Below are 18,229 nucleotides of genomic sequence, written 5' to 3'. Positions count from 1 at the left end.
AAAAAAGGGCAGCTCGGTTTGTATTATCACGTTATAGGGGAGAGAGTGTGGCAGATATGATACACGAGCTGGGATGGAAGCCATTACAGCATAGACGTTTTTCGTCGCGGCGAGACCTTTTTACGAAATTTCAGTCACCAACTTTCTCTTCCGAATGCGAAAATATTTTGTTGAGCCCAACCTACATAGGTAGGAATGATCATCAAAATAAAATAAGAGAAATCAGAGCTCGAACAGAAAGGTTTAGGTGTTCGTTTTTCCCGCTCGCTGTTCGGGAGTGGAGTAGTAGAGAGATAGTATGATTGTGGTTCGATGAACTCTCTGCCAAGCACTTAAATGTGAATTGCAGAGTAGTCATGTAGATGTAGATATGCTTCCACCTATGTTTGTGATCATATTTTCCCAGAGTAAGGATAACAGGGCTGTTAGTGTCTCGAGTTCCTGTATAGTCGTGTGGCGTGTTTTTTGAATACTTCCTTGAGGGTTCCAAGGCAGTATTCATTGAGAGGATCCGCGGTGCATGTGTAGCGTGGAGCGTTGCTAATGATTCGTGGCACTTCGTTCTGTATGAGGCGGTTCAATCATATAGCAGCTGCATATCCCCAGACGGGAGCTGCGTATGTCATCAGTGGTCTAATCAGTGTCATATGGACCTCGACACCCTCCTATTCAGTGTGCTCTCCCTGTTGAGCATTGGGTACAGTTATTTGAGCCTCATGTGCGCTCCGTTGGCAACGTATTCGATGTGGCCCCCCCATGTAAGTTTCCGGTCCAGCCAGACACAGAGATATCTCACTTTCTCTTGGAAACGTATTGGGCGTGTATCTGTCTACTGTTTTGATGTTTGCACAGTAGTTTCGGTCTGCGTATAAACAGAACTGCTTCACACTTGTCGACGTTTACTTTAATACGCCATCTCTCCAACCAAGGCTCGGCAGTTCTGAGTGCCGTCTGTATTCTTGAATTAATGTTCGACGGTTTCTAATCTTGCGCAAGGATTGCTGTGTCATCCGCATAGATGGCTAACCTCGTGTTTTGTGTTGCTGGGAAGTTGTTAATGTACAGGTTGAACAAGACGGGCCCTAGGATGCTTCCCTGGGGTACTCCAGCTTGGATACCGTGTTGTCGATTGTTTGCCCTGCACCTCAGTGTTGAAACATCTGTTCGTGAGATATGAGTGTATGAGGCGTACGAGTCCGTCCAGGAAACCAGCTTCGCTTAGTTTGCGTATAAGGCTGTTGTGCCAAAGACGGTCAAGCATTTTCGATGTCCAGGAGCAAGGCCCCTGTGGCTGTGTTCATGTTGTAGCCGTGTTTTATATATATGTTCGACTACGTGGAGGAGTTGTCTTGAGTGTTACCTGCTCCAGTCGATGAAACAACGCAATCAATGTTATAGCGCCGGCCGCGGTGGCCGAGCGGTTCTAGGTGCTACAGTCTGGAACCGCGCAACCACTACGGTTCAGGTTCGAATCCTGCCTCGGGCATGGATGTGTGTGATTTCCTTAGGTTAGCTAGGTTTAAGTAGTTCTAAGTTCTAGGGGGACTGTGACCACAGCCGTAAAGTCCCATAGTGATCAGAGCCATTTGAACCATTTTTTAGTGTTATAGCAATTTGGGCACTATAAACTATCCACGGAACCCTTTTGGCTAATGGACCCTGCAACTTAAAAGTGAGGATTTCTCGTTGCACTCTGGGGCAGAATCCAAACTCAAAAAAATGTTTCAAATGGCTCTGAGCACTTTGGTACTTAACTTCTGACGTCATCAGTCTCCTATCGTCACACAATACAGCATGCCGAAGTGCATCATTTGTTCTTTATTCAACAGGTGGAAATCTGACAGAATGAGACTGGTATTTACAGTGCTAGTACATGTTTTTTTACGGAGACGCACATTAAGACGAGAATGTCTTTCTAATGATGTATATGTATGTGCTTAAACCAGTCATCGATAGTACTACTGACAACAAAGGAGAGAGAGAGAGAGAGAGAGAGAGAGAGAGAGAGAGAGAGAGAGAGAGAGAGAGAGAGAGAGAGGTGTGTGTGTGGGGGGGGGGGGGGGGGAGGAGGAGTATTAAACAAGTTCTGGACCTTAGTGTTTCATAAAGCAAACAGTGCCATGTCTTTCCCGCCTTCAATCATCCAAAACACACGTCGGCGCGACGCCGCGATTTGGGCATGATGTCATGAACGACTGTTGAGATAGCCGGCCATTGTGGCCGAGCGGTTCTAGGCGCTTCAGTCCGGAACCGCGCTGCTGCTACGGTCGCAGGTTTGAATCCTGCCTCGGGCATGGATGTGTGTGATGTCCTTAGGTTTAAGTAGTTCTAAGTCTTAGGGGACTGATGACCTCAGATGTTAAGTCTCATACTGCTTAGAGCCATTTGAACCATTTTTTGAGATACTTATAAACAGTTAGACTTGCTGAGCTTGTTTAAATATGCTATTCTTATCTAACTCTGTATAGTTTCTAATGATGTCACCTGCATTGGAAGACGAAACGTTAGGCAGAGAAATATCCCTTGAATCTCACCTTAACTCCATAAAACAAAAATCACCAAGGACATAGATATTGGCCCTGGAAGCCTCCATGTAAACCTGTACAATGATTGTGCAAATATCATTTCAGTATCAAGAATAAAATTCTATCCCACTATCCAGTAGTCTTCCTCTTCTTTCTGCCCGCCCCATTAATCATCGAGCGAGGTGCTGTGTCCCATTTCTTTGAAAATAACGCCTTCGATTTCCTTCCGAAGTTCGGAAAAGCTATGCTTCCTTTAGGATCTGGTCGTCGAAAGGGCTTTAAATATTTTTACTTTCCTATTCTGATTTCCTTACGATTTTCTGGCTTTCCAGTTATACTCAAACTTATAGTATCCCATACTCAGAACGGTTAAAAGATTGCTTTGTTTAATCATCGTCCTGATTAATTCGCTCCTTAGCAATCTCCCCAAACCCCCCCCCCCCTTCCCCCCAGATAATGATGTGGAAGTTAGTTTCTCTCTGCAGATAATTTTTTTCCAGTGATAGCTGCTGTTATGCTATTTAGACGACTGCATGTACTGACGATTCGATTTGCTATCCTAATAGACTGATTTCCACTGCCTCTTGTCTCCTTACCTTCGATATCTTGTTCATCGTTCCGCCTGCAGTTGCTGTAGGCGGTATGTCCGTCCACCAATCGTTTCACTTTTGCAGAGAGGACAGTATGTAACGAGCAAATACCAGTATGGAAGACTTCCATCGGCTATCACAGGATTAAAAAAGAGAAGAAAAATGTTGTTCAGCTGTCACGGACGAACTTGTGGATTGTCAGATATGCTAGCCACATTCTCACGGAATCGTAAAAGGAGGATTTCTGTATACTTTTTGCACAGTATAGGCAACATCGCGCGCACGGACGTATGAGCTACTTTTTTGCATTCATTTGGGAAGCAACCATGTTCACCATTTACATTAGCCCTTCAGTTTACCGATGTAATATACCTGTAAGCATTGTTGAACATTTATAGATGTAGCATTGTTACTGTCTCAGGTGTCAATTTTATCGTCCAGTCAGCTTTATTATATCTCCGTTCGTTTCTTCGCTGCGATAATGAAGCTTCTCTTTTTCATGTTTCAGGTAGTGCGAGCGGCGGCCGCTAGGGTCGCTGCGGTAGCCAGCAGGCGTCAGCCTGTTCCGTTGCGCACAGATTAGTTGGCGCTCGGCGGCGCTTGGTTGAGGTTATTGGTGCGAGGTGTGGTGTGATGGTGTGGTGCGGTGCTGTTACCGAAACAGGCAGCGCCATGAGCTTCACCATGACATTACCGACGGCTTTGATCATCGCCATGGCGACGCTCGGCTGTGCGCCCAGTGCTGGTGGCACGACCAACCTCACGGGATACTTCGACTCCCTCTCCTTCAGCGAGGCCAAAACGTCCAACAACTATAATTCGTCATCCAGCTTCAATCCTCTCGGAATGGGTCATCTCTACTACGTCACTAATTATTTCATTGACCTGGTCGTCAAGAAAGATTTACTACCGGAAGGTGAGTTATTTTTGATTGATGATTTACAACGGTTTTTAATATACTGAATGTGCGCTTGAAAATGTAGATGTGTTCGACGGTATTATTGTAATTAGTTAACTAGTTTTTCTTTTTACCTTTTTACAAGGCCTTCATCAGACACATTAGTTAAATAAATTTATACTGTAGTACATCCACATCTTAGTGCGTTTCATTTATAAATCTTAACGTGTTTTACCAAACAGCGACGAGGAAGACTCAATCAGCGTAAATGTGTTCTCATAAATTTAACTACAAATGACTTGGAGCTAGGTACAATGTAGGTAACTGTTAGACATATCTGTAGTTGAACGTAGACACAGTTGAATTCGATGCCCCCCAAATTTATCATTTCAATAGCCTTTTGTGCTAGGTCATACTGTCCAGCACTTGCTGCTACACTTCAGATTTTTCCGGACCCTCGTTGGTGACGAGAGAAAAAGTTTTCGTTGTACTTCGAGGAGAGAATGAGAAGCGTGATAGCAAACGGAAAATAGTTCTGCTTTGAGATGAGATGTAGCATTGGTATGTAGACATTTAATGAAGGAAGAGAAAGTTAATTACTGCTGCAGTAATTGCTTTCTCTTCCGTTCGTCGCTCTTAATTTTTAGTGTAACTTAATGCATTTGCTTTGTTTCCTGTATCGAGGAAATGGGATTATTAGTGATCTCTACATATCTGACGGAGAATTTCATTCGAAGAGTCACTGCATCTTGCTAATTCGATGTCGTCAGGAACAGTTAGAATTTGGTTGAGCGTCAGTGAATCACACCTAAGGATATTTTCAGAAAACGTTGTGCACGTGGCAACTATTAATGGTATGAATGAATGTCATGTATTTTTTAAGTTGTCGCTAAAGACATTAATTTTCGTCCGCTGCGCTGAACGTTGAGGTTTTCTCCTAATATATCTGGGATGTGCTGGGCACCCTGTTTCAGGCAGGATGGAGCCATAGGCTCGGACAGAATCTTCGTTGAGCCATATCTGCGCAGTTACGACTTTTTCATCCATGTTATACTGTGACTGTACACTCATAAAAGGATTGTGCAGTGGCGTAATTTTCCCCGTATCGCGGAAACCACAGCTGACGTAGGTCGAGGAAGTCCCGGCACCACGTCAGAGGGTCTTCGTTTATCATTACAAACGAAATTTTCTTTATTCTTTTGAAACAAGGCACCAGCTGATGATAATTAAAACTGTAGAAAGTACATGTGACAAAAGTCCGGTTCAGTCTTGTTAAATAAAGGCAATGATGCGAAATTATTAACCATAATATGCTTTGTTTTCAGGATTGTGAACATTATTGGAGCGTAAATTTTATCACTTATTTTGGATATTTGTCGGGTTACAGTGCGATTATATTATTTGTGGAAAATGAATTTTTTTTACTTGATGGCGACTTCTGGCATATTGTAATCCAGTACTTTCGTCTCACCATAGTGGACAACTCACTTCTTCACCTGATCTGAGTGAAAGTCTTCTTCAATACGTCCATTTCAACTGTTCTTTCTTGCGATAAACACTTGGGAGACGAAAAATTACATACTTGAGCAATACTGTTCTAACAATGACCAAGAGATCAGGGTTTAAATACTGCTCACAACGTACACAGAAACTTCGTGATGAGGAAGTATGCCGTATAGGTCTCAAAAATAACTTAAGAAGTTTAGATGGAATTGGACGCCCTACATACGAATCATCAATTGAAGAATCACAAGCTCAGATGGAATAAGATTAAGGAAACAGCGGTGCCCTTTTCAAAGGAATCATGTTAATATTCTCCTTAAGGGTTGTAGGGAACTTACAGAAAACTTCAATCTAGATGGTCGGGCGGGTGTTCACACACGGTACATGGCTTGATGATGCCAAAGAAACTATGAAATAAAATCATACGTCATCTCCATTACATGGTAAGATCAAAAGGGGTCAAAATTTTGCATCTAATGTATTTTTGTATTCTCAGTGTGAAATAGTAGACTGTCCAGTCACATTAAGTGATTACCTTCAGAAACCTGAACAACTACCTTTTCTATTGCGACACGTGCAGGAAGTGTCAGTGATGTCCTGGAAGGTATCGACAGGGATGTGAAGCAAAGCCGATTCCAATGCCGTGGCCAGCTACGCTAGGTTTCTCGGTTGAGAATCCATGGCGAGAACAGCGCGATCAAGGTGGCACAATAGATTCTCGATTGGTTTTACGTCTGGCTAATTTGGTGGCCAAGGGAGTACGGTAAACTCACGATGGTGCTCTTCGAACACCACACGTACGCCACGAGCTGTGTGACGCGTTCGATTGTCCTGTTAGTAGATGCCACCGTGCCGACGGGAGGGGGGGGGGGGGGGGGAGGGGGAGGGAAAGCTGCATGTAGGGTCGGATATGGTCCCCAAGGATAGATGCAGACTTGCGTTGATCAACTGTGCCTCCCACAATGTCGAGATCATCAGGGAAAGCCCCGAAAACATTCCCCAGACCATAACGCTCCCTTTTGGTTGCGGAGTGTTAGCTTTCAGACGTTTCACGCCGTATACGCCAACGACCGATTCTCCGGTGGAGCTTAAATCGTGATTCATCTGAAAAAGGCCACCAGTCGTCTCTTGGTGAATATCCGGTTGCTGTGCTGACGTCGCCGGTGACCAGCAGCCAGCATGGGTGCAAAACAGGCTCTTGCTGCAGAGGCCCATACACAGCAACGGTCGCTGAGGAGACAGTGTTAGTGACCCCTTGGTTCGTCTGGCTGGTCAGCTGCTCAATACACCTATGCGCCCGTACCCACATTCGAAGACGTCGCTCATCCCTGTTATCTATGGCCCGTGTTGCACCACGGTTGCCCCGGCGCCGGTTTTGAATAGCGCTGTTTTGGCGTGCACGGTGTAGGCTATTTCAATCACCGCGGCACGCGAACCATTTACAGACTTAGCCGTGTCGGAAATGCTTCCACCTTTGGATCGAAGGCCAATGATCATAACCTGTCGAACATCAGATAAACCGTTCCCGTTAGAGGGGTTATTGTACGTTGACACCGAAAATAGGCGGTGGTCGCATTAATGTGACTGCTTAGTAATGGGAATTTTTGAATTTGTTCAAGCAGTTGTACTGCTTCAAGCAAAAACGGAGGCCCTGAAGCCAAAGAATTTTCAAGGACAAAACTGAGAACAACTTAGTTCCGTTATCAGTTCTGCTTTAAATCACAGTGAACAAAGCGTTCTTCTTTAAGCACTGTTGGTTTCTGAGTGTATTTAAACCTTTCAGCTGTTTGACATAGGATAAATTGATGAACAGAGAGATGAAGGTTAACCATTCCTTACGACTCACTAATACATTGCTACTCATGGCATTCTGATAAAATGGTGTCCAGAGATCACATGAAAGTCTCATACATTGACAAATAGTATGGCTCATTGACTAAGGTAGTGTATCGTTCAACCGGCCGAGCGGTTCTAGGCGCTACAGTCTAGAACCGCGCGACCGCTACGGTCGCAGGTTCGAATCCTGCCTCGGGCATGGATGTGTGTGATGTCCTTAGGTTAGTTAGGTTTAAGTAATTCTAAGTTCTAGGGGACTGATGACCACAGCAGTTAAGTCCCATAGCGCTCAGAGCCATTTGAACCATTTGTCTCGTTCAATTCTCAGTTGGTTCCCACATTTTTTCTTTCATTTGTAACTTCTTTCACATCTGGTAATGATTTGTATTAAGAGTTTCACTGTGATTTGGAGATCGACGTTTAACTGTAGGTCACCCTGCAACTGCTTGGCTAATTCACTGCAGAGGTTGGCGTAAGGCAAGTACATACCGCCCCAATAGGAGAGCAATGCCTAGTAAAACACTGCGGCACTCAAACCAGTCTCTGAGTTAAGGACAACTTTGTCCTAGTCACAAGTGTAATTTGAAGGTTGATGTTTAGCATACATAGCTACTGTCATACATGGCGCAGCGATTCGTAATGGCCAAAAGTTAACGAATTACATGTAGGGTGATTGACTACTTTTTAATTTCCGTTGTTGTTGGTATGCCTTTCCTAATGATCACGTTAGAAGCAGAATGGTTTGGTAGGATGGGGAGTACTACTACTTGGTCTCAATGGCATTGTCTCAGTATATATTCATTGACAGCCCTACAGCATGGACCACGGACAGATAAAGCTGATTTTACTGCAACTCAATTTCAAGAGACTGTCTCGATCTGGCAGTGAACCAAGATCACACGGTGAATAGCATGATGCTGTAGCAATGGTCCATATTACTATCTGTAGGATAACATTGGCGAACTAGGAGAACTACATTCTTCGAAATTATCATCGGTGAAAATGCAGCACAAAAAAGAGCCCAGGTTACAATTTACGTCGTGTGTTGATCATCAAATTCCATGGAAGGACAAGCATCCACTGCAGAGAGCTGAAGTCACACGCTTTACTTTGGCTCGTACGGCGTCCTTTCATACGGGAGGCGCCGAGTTCCTACTTCGGCTCACTACAGTTGTGGTGTAGTTTGTCAAGTGAATCACTTCTACCCCGCATCTTCCTGCCACTTGGATGCGTCACTGCTTATTACCATTCGCGTGCAGCTTGTCTTTGCACACTGTTTATCAGTAGTATACACTATTCGACAAAGTGAAGGTTTTCTGTATTTATCTGAAGATGGAGGACGCAGTTTGTTCTCGATGAAGTGTGTTTCACTGCTGTAGGATCTTTTCATGCCTAGTGATTGAGATTAATAAAAAAGATTGCATTACAACGTTTTTGACATCTTGTTGCCACAGGAAAAGAAAATCGGTGATCACCACTTCACCATTCTCAGACAGAATGGCACTGCACACAATGCTCTTCTCTCCCATTCCATAAATCGAAAACACATTGGATAATTTGTCAGTTCTGAGGTCTTGGCTATTAGGAGATGCAACATATGAGTAGCTATAATTACGGAGAAACTTCATTGAAATGAGTTTTTTCAGGATAAACTTCATTCATCGAATGGAAGTATATTTTATTATGATTTATTAGTTTCGACAAATTAGTCATCTTCAGTAGCTTAGTTTAGCAGACAGTCATCATCATCATCTTAGTAGAACAATAATATAATGATATTTATATTTACGATACAAATACATACAATATGTAAATTTTCGAACACATCATGGCGTTATCCTTCAATGAGGAAGATATTGACTGTCTGCTAAACTAAGCTACTGAAGACGACAGATTAATTTGTCGAAACCGGTTATGCATAATAAAATTTATTTGAAACTGATGAGTCAAATTTATACTGAAAATTACAGTCATGAATAGAATAATGAAATTAGTTTATTTGTTGATTAATTTACTTTTATTTACAACAAATAATTTGCTGCAAAAATATCGGCAATTTTACTAAAATTTTAACAAAGAAATTAATTTTTTACTCACTTCAGAGTCACACCCATTGTTTCTTTCAAATTTACGTATTTCTTCATCTTGGTGTCAATCAATCTAAATAATGGTGTCAGTATTATACAGAGTACCGCTGCCATACGACAGAAATTGAAAAAATCTTCAGAATGTACTGGAAGGCAATGTGAAGCTCCGAAACATAAGCGGAAACAAATTCTTCTTTGCCGTATTTTGAGTTTATTCATAATAACCATACTTGCAGCAATAGCAGTTACCTCCAATGTGAGAAACATTTTGTATATGAATAGGTCTACAACATGCTGCCTGACGGCAGATAGCCTACCACGCAGACATCTGAGTTACAATGAGCGGTACTTGTGTTCTGTGCGCAGAAGACAGCCTAAGAAAGAGCTCACTGCAGTGAGATGCACATCTTCCTTGTGAAAGGAGCCTGACTTCGCTACCACTAGTGGTCTCGCTACTTGTATATGTAGCAGCTACTGGTACCTCATACAGCGGGGATATATCGCCTCCAACATTTTAATATCATCGGTAAAAAGTCGTAGTAGGACATATTCCACGTAAATTGGTCATAGTTGCTGTAAAATGATCGATGTTGTACATACACTTCACTGTGCTGGTGGTGGTTCATCTCTGAGCTGAGTTAGTTTAGCAACACTCACTCACTGTTCGTGGTCGATCGGGAAGTTGTCGAGATGCGATATATTTGTGCTGGTACTGCGTTCTTGTGGTGAAGATGAATTTCTTTAATTGTCGGCAAACTTCATACCTCGTAGTAGGACTAGCATAGCATTCAAAATATGAACGTCAGCGACTCCTGTCAGGTGTGTGTGATTGACGTAGCACAGCTTATCAGGAGAGCACACAGTAGTGCTGCAAATTTCTGTGATTGTGTGAAAGAGATGACCGTAATTTATTTTCGTCCCATTCACAAAATTATTCGTGTAGTACGAGATGACCCATGTTTCTCCGCTGTACTCGCTTTTGATATCGCAAACGGATGGAATGCAAGATAGATCGATGTCAACCAGTTCTGCATGGGATTGTTTTATAGTAAGCCCTACACGTCAGGGCTGGTCTTTTCATACTAGCAGAGTATCAGCTTGTACAGCTGGCATTCAGGTTTTACATCCTATTAAGAAAGCTTAAGTGATTTCTTTTTAAGTGTGTCGACATTTTAATGGGTGCAAGAACAGTTTGTTGCATGACACCATAAAACGAAAGGTAATGCTAGAAACTGTAGCGGCTGTAGCCATCGTTTGAAGTTCTAAGGTAGAAGAGTAGTCTATCTACAAATGTGAATGAATTCTTCTCGCGTTATCAGCCGAGTGGTGGCGTCGTCTTGTCGCAACGATTCAATGAGTTTCTTCTGGCGAAGATGATGAGTACGAAACTCATTGGAACATTGCGACAAGACGACGCCACCACTCGGCTAATAACCCGAGAAGAATTCATCAGTGGAATACGCCGAGAAAGATTGCAATCGCATATATCTACATATTCAAAGTGGAAGTAGCGCAGTAACACAAAGCGGAACGTATACATCCAGCGATTAATCCAAACAGAAAATCACAACACAGTATGTGCACAGATACACTGACATGTTAACACTCTCTGAAATCAACAAATTCAGGATGTACCTGCAAAGTCTGATACGTTGGCCGACTATGTATCACGTTTCAAAAAAAGAATATTACTTAAACTACTACACAAATTCATAAATTAGCACACAAACAAATTCAAATTAAGCCGGTCACTTGTTCAGCGCCAAGAAAAACAGTCTTCAATCCTAAAGTTGACTTGAGGGCTGCAGTGCTTTACTAGACAGTTTAATGCAGCCTCCGAAGCACGATAGAACTCAACCTTTTTCACGTTAATAAATCATTGCCAGAGATGAAAGAAGTGATAAGTGACAGAAATCAATCCAACGACTGACTGAAGACTGAACATGGATCTTTGTATTTGTAGTCTGTCACGCATTTAGCCACAAAGCTGCTCTATTCATCCGTATAAAAATATTATAGAGACTCAGTCATATTATTGAAGGCCGTAAAACGCAGTTATTCGGCGAATCAGAAGTTTTCACTAATAGTAGCGAAGACAACAGTGAGATGCTAAATGAAAAAATAGTCTTCTGTAAAGTTTAACAAGGATATCTGCTCAGTTAAATACATTTCAGCAATGGGTAATTGAGCTATAATTGGCTGGATAAGGTAGTTCTAAGCTGGGAGGCATTCCACCTCCAGTTGTTTCAGGCCCAGTAAAGTACTATGGTGTTCAACCAGTCTCAGGTTGAGGACATTTATATATACTTCCGCTGTCAAATAAATGTAGCCAAAGTAAACTATGTTGTAGATTCCACTTTGTGGTGGGCTGTCGTAAACTAGTCCTATTGATAACGGACGACGCGTAGTTCATATCATTTTTGTTGCCAGAGAACAACTCTTTCGAAACGCTGCTCTGATATCTCGAAAACCTAAAGTGTATCGAATACAGAATCATATGCGTAGATAGTTTTTCTGCTAGAAATGAAGTACTGTGTATTAGCCCTGCAAAGAATGCCTTCTCACTGCTTTTTGAAGAAACAGACCAGAACTATGATCAGCAAAAGGAAATTAAATTTTCTTTTCGGCCGAGCCCACAGCATAAACTACGTCATATGACATTTTATAATGAATAAACCCAGTTAATCTGCAATAGTTTAATTAGTAATGTTTCTTTTCCACTGTAATCGTGTTTGTCATGGTGCCCTTCTCAAGTAAACCTGTTGAACAGTGTTAGTCAAATTCGTCCCTACTACCCAAGAGTGGGTCTTCCATGGTGGGCGGTAGATGCTAGGCGGTAGGGGTTTTAAAAACATTTTGTTAGGTTTTCATAAAATTTTGTCGAACTATTTGGTAAGTAACTTATTATTATTCTTTCTTTTCTCAGACATTATGTCTAGTCAAAAAATGGAAAATGACGCTGACCTTGATCAAGCGTCACTTCCTTTTAACTGTACGGTATATGTTACACTGCACTTAAGAACTTTCGGGTAATTGAACATGTATCAATAATAATAATTATTATAATTATAATAATAATTATTATTATTATTATATGCTTTAATTTGCTGTAACCCTGCTTTATAAAGTTTATAAAGTGAAGTTATTTCTCTAATTTATAAATAACTGATGAAGTTACTGTGGAATCGTTGGACATGAGAGATACGAAAGTAGGCTGTTCGTAAAAATGGGTGACTAGCCCTGCTGGAGCAAGCTACAGTTGGTGAGTCCACTAATGTTTATTAAAAAAAATGTACATAGAGATAATTTTACTTATGTACTTAAATGTAATTGGAAAAGATACCCATCCAAATTAGCAAGTGAAAAGAAAACTAAACAAAAAGCAACATACCCACCGGCAATATCGAATAAAATACGCCACATCGTAAACAAAATTAGCTTTCAACCGAAAATTCGATGCGGAAAAACCAAGTTTTTTTTCCAACCCAAGCACAAAATTAGATGTAACGACTGCGCAAAATTCTGTATTTGTCAAACTGAACGAAATTTCGGTATTAGATTCAAAGAACACAGAAGCAGTTGCGACAGCAATCAACAATCTTTTACCTGCATGTCACAAACCAAAACTACAAAGTATCGAAAATGCGGTAATACCAAAAGGATATGCCATGAACATTTTGAAAGAATTAGAAGTATATACGCGCACAAAAATTATTTAAACTATATCTGTAATGAACGAATCTCTCTCAAACATAGCCCGCATCTCGTGGTCGTGCGGTACCGTTCTCGCTTCCCACGCCCGGGTTCCCGGGTTCGATTCCCGGCGGGGTCAGGGATTTTCTCTGCCTCGTGATGGCTGGGTGTTGTGTGATGTCCTTAGGTTAGTTAGGTTTAAGTAGTTCTAAGTTCTAGGGGACTGATGACAATAGATGTTAAGTCCCATAGTACTCGGAGCCATTTGAACCATTTCTCTCAAACATAAAAAATTATCTAGCAAAAATAGTAAGCAAAAAACCAAACATGCCTATAGATACAAATCATAAAAAAAATTATATCATCAATGAAACGGGACTAACGTCTCTGATCAACAAAGATTACACTGTAAACATAAAATATCAAAGAGTATAAACTGTCAGTAACTGTGAAAAGTATTTACAGAAAACATTCTACATTGTTGGATTCATTAGTTTAGCGCAACGAAATGACGTGGAAAAATTATTTACGAATAAAATAAAAACTTCAACACATTTTACACATGTGCTACGCATAAGAATTCGTTTCCAATTAATAACCATAGAATGCAGTTTCACAAAGGTCTAACATACTTGAGTGTATCACATGCACAACTGTACATGCTGGAAAAATACTTTGTTCATATACCTCCAACATATACAAATACAATAGAACAATAACAATCGAGCAACAAGTAAACAGTCGGCAGTTAATTCATTGATGCAATACGGGCGTCGATTCAAAACACAGGTAAATACATAAACAAACTGAACTTCAGGAACAACATTTATAAACGTAAGTAGACTCACCAAATGTAACATCTACAGATGTCTTGGCAATTTCCCAATAGCCGAAACAAACTAGCAGTAAAAAATAGAAATATTACTAATTAAACTATTGCAGATTATCTGGAATTATTCATTACAAAAGAAATTAAATATTTTGGAGGCACGTAAGTAATTCCTAATAATCAGTCCTCCAAGCGTTACACTATTTTTTTGATTCAGTGCCCAGAGGAATAAATCAGGATTATGGACAGTGACGCAGCGGAGCCGAAAAATTCGCCTTTATCCAACTTCTTAATAGCTGGATGGAATGATTAGAGGGAATGTAATTAAGTTCACTCATTGTAGTGATAAACATAGTCCATTGTTTGCACATTTCGGAATGCTACTGTTAGCGTCAGCTTGTGTGTTACTGGTTGGCTTGATTAGGCGTGGGTAGTCAGGTTTTACTGCAGCTAATAACAGGTGATTCATTCAGTTCCATTCGTTTCATGTTTTTAGAGTTCGTTCATTACACCGCCATTCTCGTTCTTAGTTGCAGTTACATTGCAGTAAAAAAATACCACAAATTTTATTTAGCGCAAGCTGTTTCGTAGTTGAAATTAATCCTGACAGTTATTTCATAAGTCGTATTTGCCGTTTTGTCAATCACTTAGATTGAGCAGCAGGAGTTAGTGTTAAGTGAACTATTCATCTGCTGTAACGACGTAATGCGGCTTTAATATCTTGTAATAATACCGAAATTGCAGTCGTAAAATAAAACACTAACAGTCGAAAGTAAGGTGAGATCATTTTAAGGAAGGTAATGCGGCGTGTTTACCTTTCTTATTGCGCTAGATTAAAGTTTTTATTCTGCAGGTTGCTATCTGAGACCTTGTATTCTTGTTGTTAGGATACGATAGGTGCTAGCTGATTATGCGTGAACGAGCCGGTATGAAAGCGTGGAAGGGACTTCCAGAGTAGGTCATCATCGCCTTTAATATTTCTCCAGTGGCTACATCACATCCTTGCAAGAACAGTGACACAGTTCAAAAATGCAACACCTAAGAAAACTCGACTTAAAAAATTAATTCTACAGAATTTTTATTGAAATAGTTTAATTGAATTTTATCCATAATGGATGCAGATGAACTACGTGACTGTTCCTTTCAGGGTGTTGAATGAAAACCGCTACCAGTCACAATTGTGACTGGTAGCGGTTTTCATTCAACACCCTGAAATAGTTTAAGCTTCCTTTAAATTTCAAATAAGTATTGTTGACAGCAAATTCCATTGGGGGAAAGTCGGCCAATCTGACGACATAATATATTTCTGGCCTTTGCTTTTAAGACACAGTTCATTTATGAAAAAAAGTCTCATGTGTCCCCTTAAGATTCAAGCTCTTAAACATTTCCTAAAACTGTTGACTGGAATACTCTTTTTCAAATTCTAAAGGTGGCAGGGGTAAAATACAGGGAGCGAAAGGCTATTTATAATTTGTACAGAAACCAGATGGCAGTCATAAGAGTCGAGGGGCATGAAAGGGAAGCAGTGGTTGGGAAAGGAGTGAGACAGGGTTGTAGCCTCTCCCCGATGTTATTCAATCTGTATATTGAGCAAGCAGTAAAGGAAACAAAAGAAAAATTTGGAGTAGGTATTAAAATTCATGGAGACGAAGTAAAAACTTTGAGGTTCGCCGATGACATTGTAATTGTGTCAGAGACGGCAAAGGACTTGGAAGAGCGGTTGAACGGAATGGACAGTGTCTTGAAAGGAGGATATAAGATGAACATCAATAAAAGCAAAACGAGGATAATGGAATGTAGTCAAATTAAATCGGGTGATGCTGAGGGAATTAGATTAGGAAATGAGACACTTAAAGTAGTAAAGGAGTTTTGCTATTTAGGAAGTAAAATAACTGATGATGGTCGAAGTAGAGAGGATCTGGCAATGGCAAGGAAAGCGTTTCTGAAGAAGAGAAATTTGTTAACATCGAATATAGATTTATGTATCAGGAAGTTGTTTCTGAAAGTATTTGTTTGGAGTGTAGCCATGTATGGAAGTGAAACATGGACAATAACTAGTTTGGACAAGAAGAGAATAGAAGCTTTCGAAATGTGGTGCTACAGAAGAATGCTGAAGATAAGGTGGATAGATCACGTAACTAATGAGGAGGTATTGAATAGGATTGGGGAGAAGAGAAGTTTGTGGCACAACTTGACTAGAAGAAGGGATCGGTTGGTAGGACATGTTTTGAGGCATCAAGGGATCACAAATTTAGCATTGGAGGGCAGCGTGGAGGGTAAAAATCGTAGAGGGAGACCGAGAGATGAGTACACTAAGCAGATTCAGAAGGATGTAGGTTGCAGTAGGTACTGGGAGATGAAGCAGCTTGCACAGGATAGAGTAGCATGGAGAGCTGCATCTAACCAGTCTCAGGACTGAAGACAACAACAACAACAACAAAACTGAAATTTTTTTTAGATAGACCATTTTTCGTTCGTAGTATAACTATCCGGCAACTTCTCTGCAAAGAGGTTAAGATGACTTTGGGGTATCAGTAAGATGACGGAATAAAGATTTATTTAGACAACATTTAAGTGGTGATTATGTATGTATCACAGAAGCCACAAATCTAAATTTTTTCCTTTTCTTTCCTGTAATTTAAGTCCGTACACTGGGCATGAGCCTATTCTTGGCATCGCGAATACTTATACCCCATTTCCGCCTTCTCTACCTCTTTCATCGACACCATCAGAATCACTGTCTGCGTACTCTTATTTCGATAGAGGAGTTTGAGGATGAGTTGCAAAAGTGTATTGTAGGGCCCTTTCTTTGTTTCATTCCAAAACATACGCCGAACAAAAGTTTACATTCTCTTTTCATTTTTTCTCTCTTCATTTTTCTCTTTTTTTTCTTCTCATTGCTCACTTTTCTTTGCCGCTTTTCTTCCAGAGCTATTTTCATTTGTGAGCTGGTTGTGTGTAGTGTGCAGCTTGAGGTAACAGAGGTAAAGGAGCGGTAGATGTGTACTTAGATGCAAATGACGGCACTGATAATACACGAAGTTCTGCATGGGATAGTGGAGATAAAAGAGAAGGGAGTGTAGGGTTAGATGAAGGCCTTGGTAAAGGTTCATCTTCCGGTAACAGAGTTAAAATATAGGTTGTTGTAGTTGCGTACCCTGGTAGTGCACCAAATTCTGCATTTGGATTTGCTGATATCCCAAGTAGAATGTGTCTGGGAAGGAATTTCATTGATGGCACTGTCCATTGTTAGTGATGGCACGAAGTCTGCATCACTTAATAATGTCTGTGAATTTATTGGTCAATTTCTGTGTCTATAAAGCCCTTGTTTGAACTATTTAAAATGCAGTTTTGCTAAAGGAAGTGTTGAACATTGTCTCGTTTTGTTATCACTTGGCCTGGATGATAATAAAGATAGTCAGTACAAGCTCTGCTATAGGTAGTCTTCAGAGGTGTATGAAATGTGGCACATCTAACGGTTGAAATCTGTAGCTTTACGAAATTATCTCTGCAGAGAGTAACGGCTTCGGAAGTGAGATGTGAAGTACGACTGTCCATAAACAAAAGAATTGGATTTCTTTCTGATGGTTCAACAGGATTTCCATTTGTTACGTGTAGCACTGCCTCTTTCATCGATCCTTACTCCGTTTCTGTCTATCTGCCTTCCTTATATACACTTTCCCCATGTTTATTCATAGCCTGTAATCAGAATGACACAACTACACAATAACAAAGGTAGTAGAAGCACGGCAGCAGAGAGAGGCGGGTATGATGTCGAACTCGCCATTTTAACAGCACTCGTCATTTTGGATACATACTAAACACGCATAAAGTCTTAGGGGTAAACTTCATTAAATCATTATTAAAACACCAGTAAATCCATAAGGCCTCATTGATATAAAGATATTACTTACATGAAATTTATTTAAACCGTAGGAAGAATTGTCAAAACGGCGTCCGCTTCCGAGCCTCTGTTACCAATAAAACAAAATGGCCAATCGAGTGTAGTTAAACAGACATGCCTGCAGAGCGCGCTAAGGAAGTAATACCATAACGTACGTAGCAGCATCTGTAGAGTTACAGGAAAATTCAAAAATTCGTCGTCGTAAACTTCTTCCTTTTTGACAAACTAAAAATACAATTTTTCAACTTCTTCCTTTTCTTATCGGGATGCGGTATGTTTACAAAAAACATTCAAATAAATTAGTGTGCATTATACACATTTGACTCCAAATGAAATAAGTACAAGTGAACGAAACGCGGCTAAT

The 18,229-nt window shown here is 40.7% G+C and overlaps 1 protein-coding gene across 18 annotated transcripts in view; it reads left to right on the top strand.

Moving 5' to 3' along the window:
• The window catches only part of LOC126334787 (prominin-like protein), a 503,842-nt gene that overhangs the window by 114,973 nt on the left and 370,640 nt on the right, over positions 1–18,229 (top strand). For all 18 annotated transcript variants that reach the window (XM_049997400.1, XM_049997403.1, XM_049997401.1 and 15 more), the window contains one exon: positions 3,624–4,031. In XM_049997400.1, the coding sequence (XP_049853357.1) occupies positions 3,749–4,031 (283 nt within the window). In that variant the 5' untranslated portion in view covers positions 3,624–3,748. The remainder of the gene's footprint in view (positions 1–3,623; positions 4,032–18,229) is intronic.

This window comes from Schistocerca gregaria, chromosome 2 (genome assembly GCF_023897955.1).
Source record: "Schistocerca gregaria isolate iqSchGreg1 chromosome 2, iqSchGreg1.2, whole genome shotgun sequence".
NCBI lineage: Eukaryota > Metazoa > Arthropoda > Insecta > Orthoptera > Acrididae > Schistocerca > Schistocerca gregaria.
This window is presented reverse-complemented; position numbering and strand designations above follow the sequence as displayed.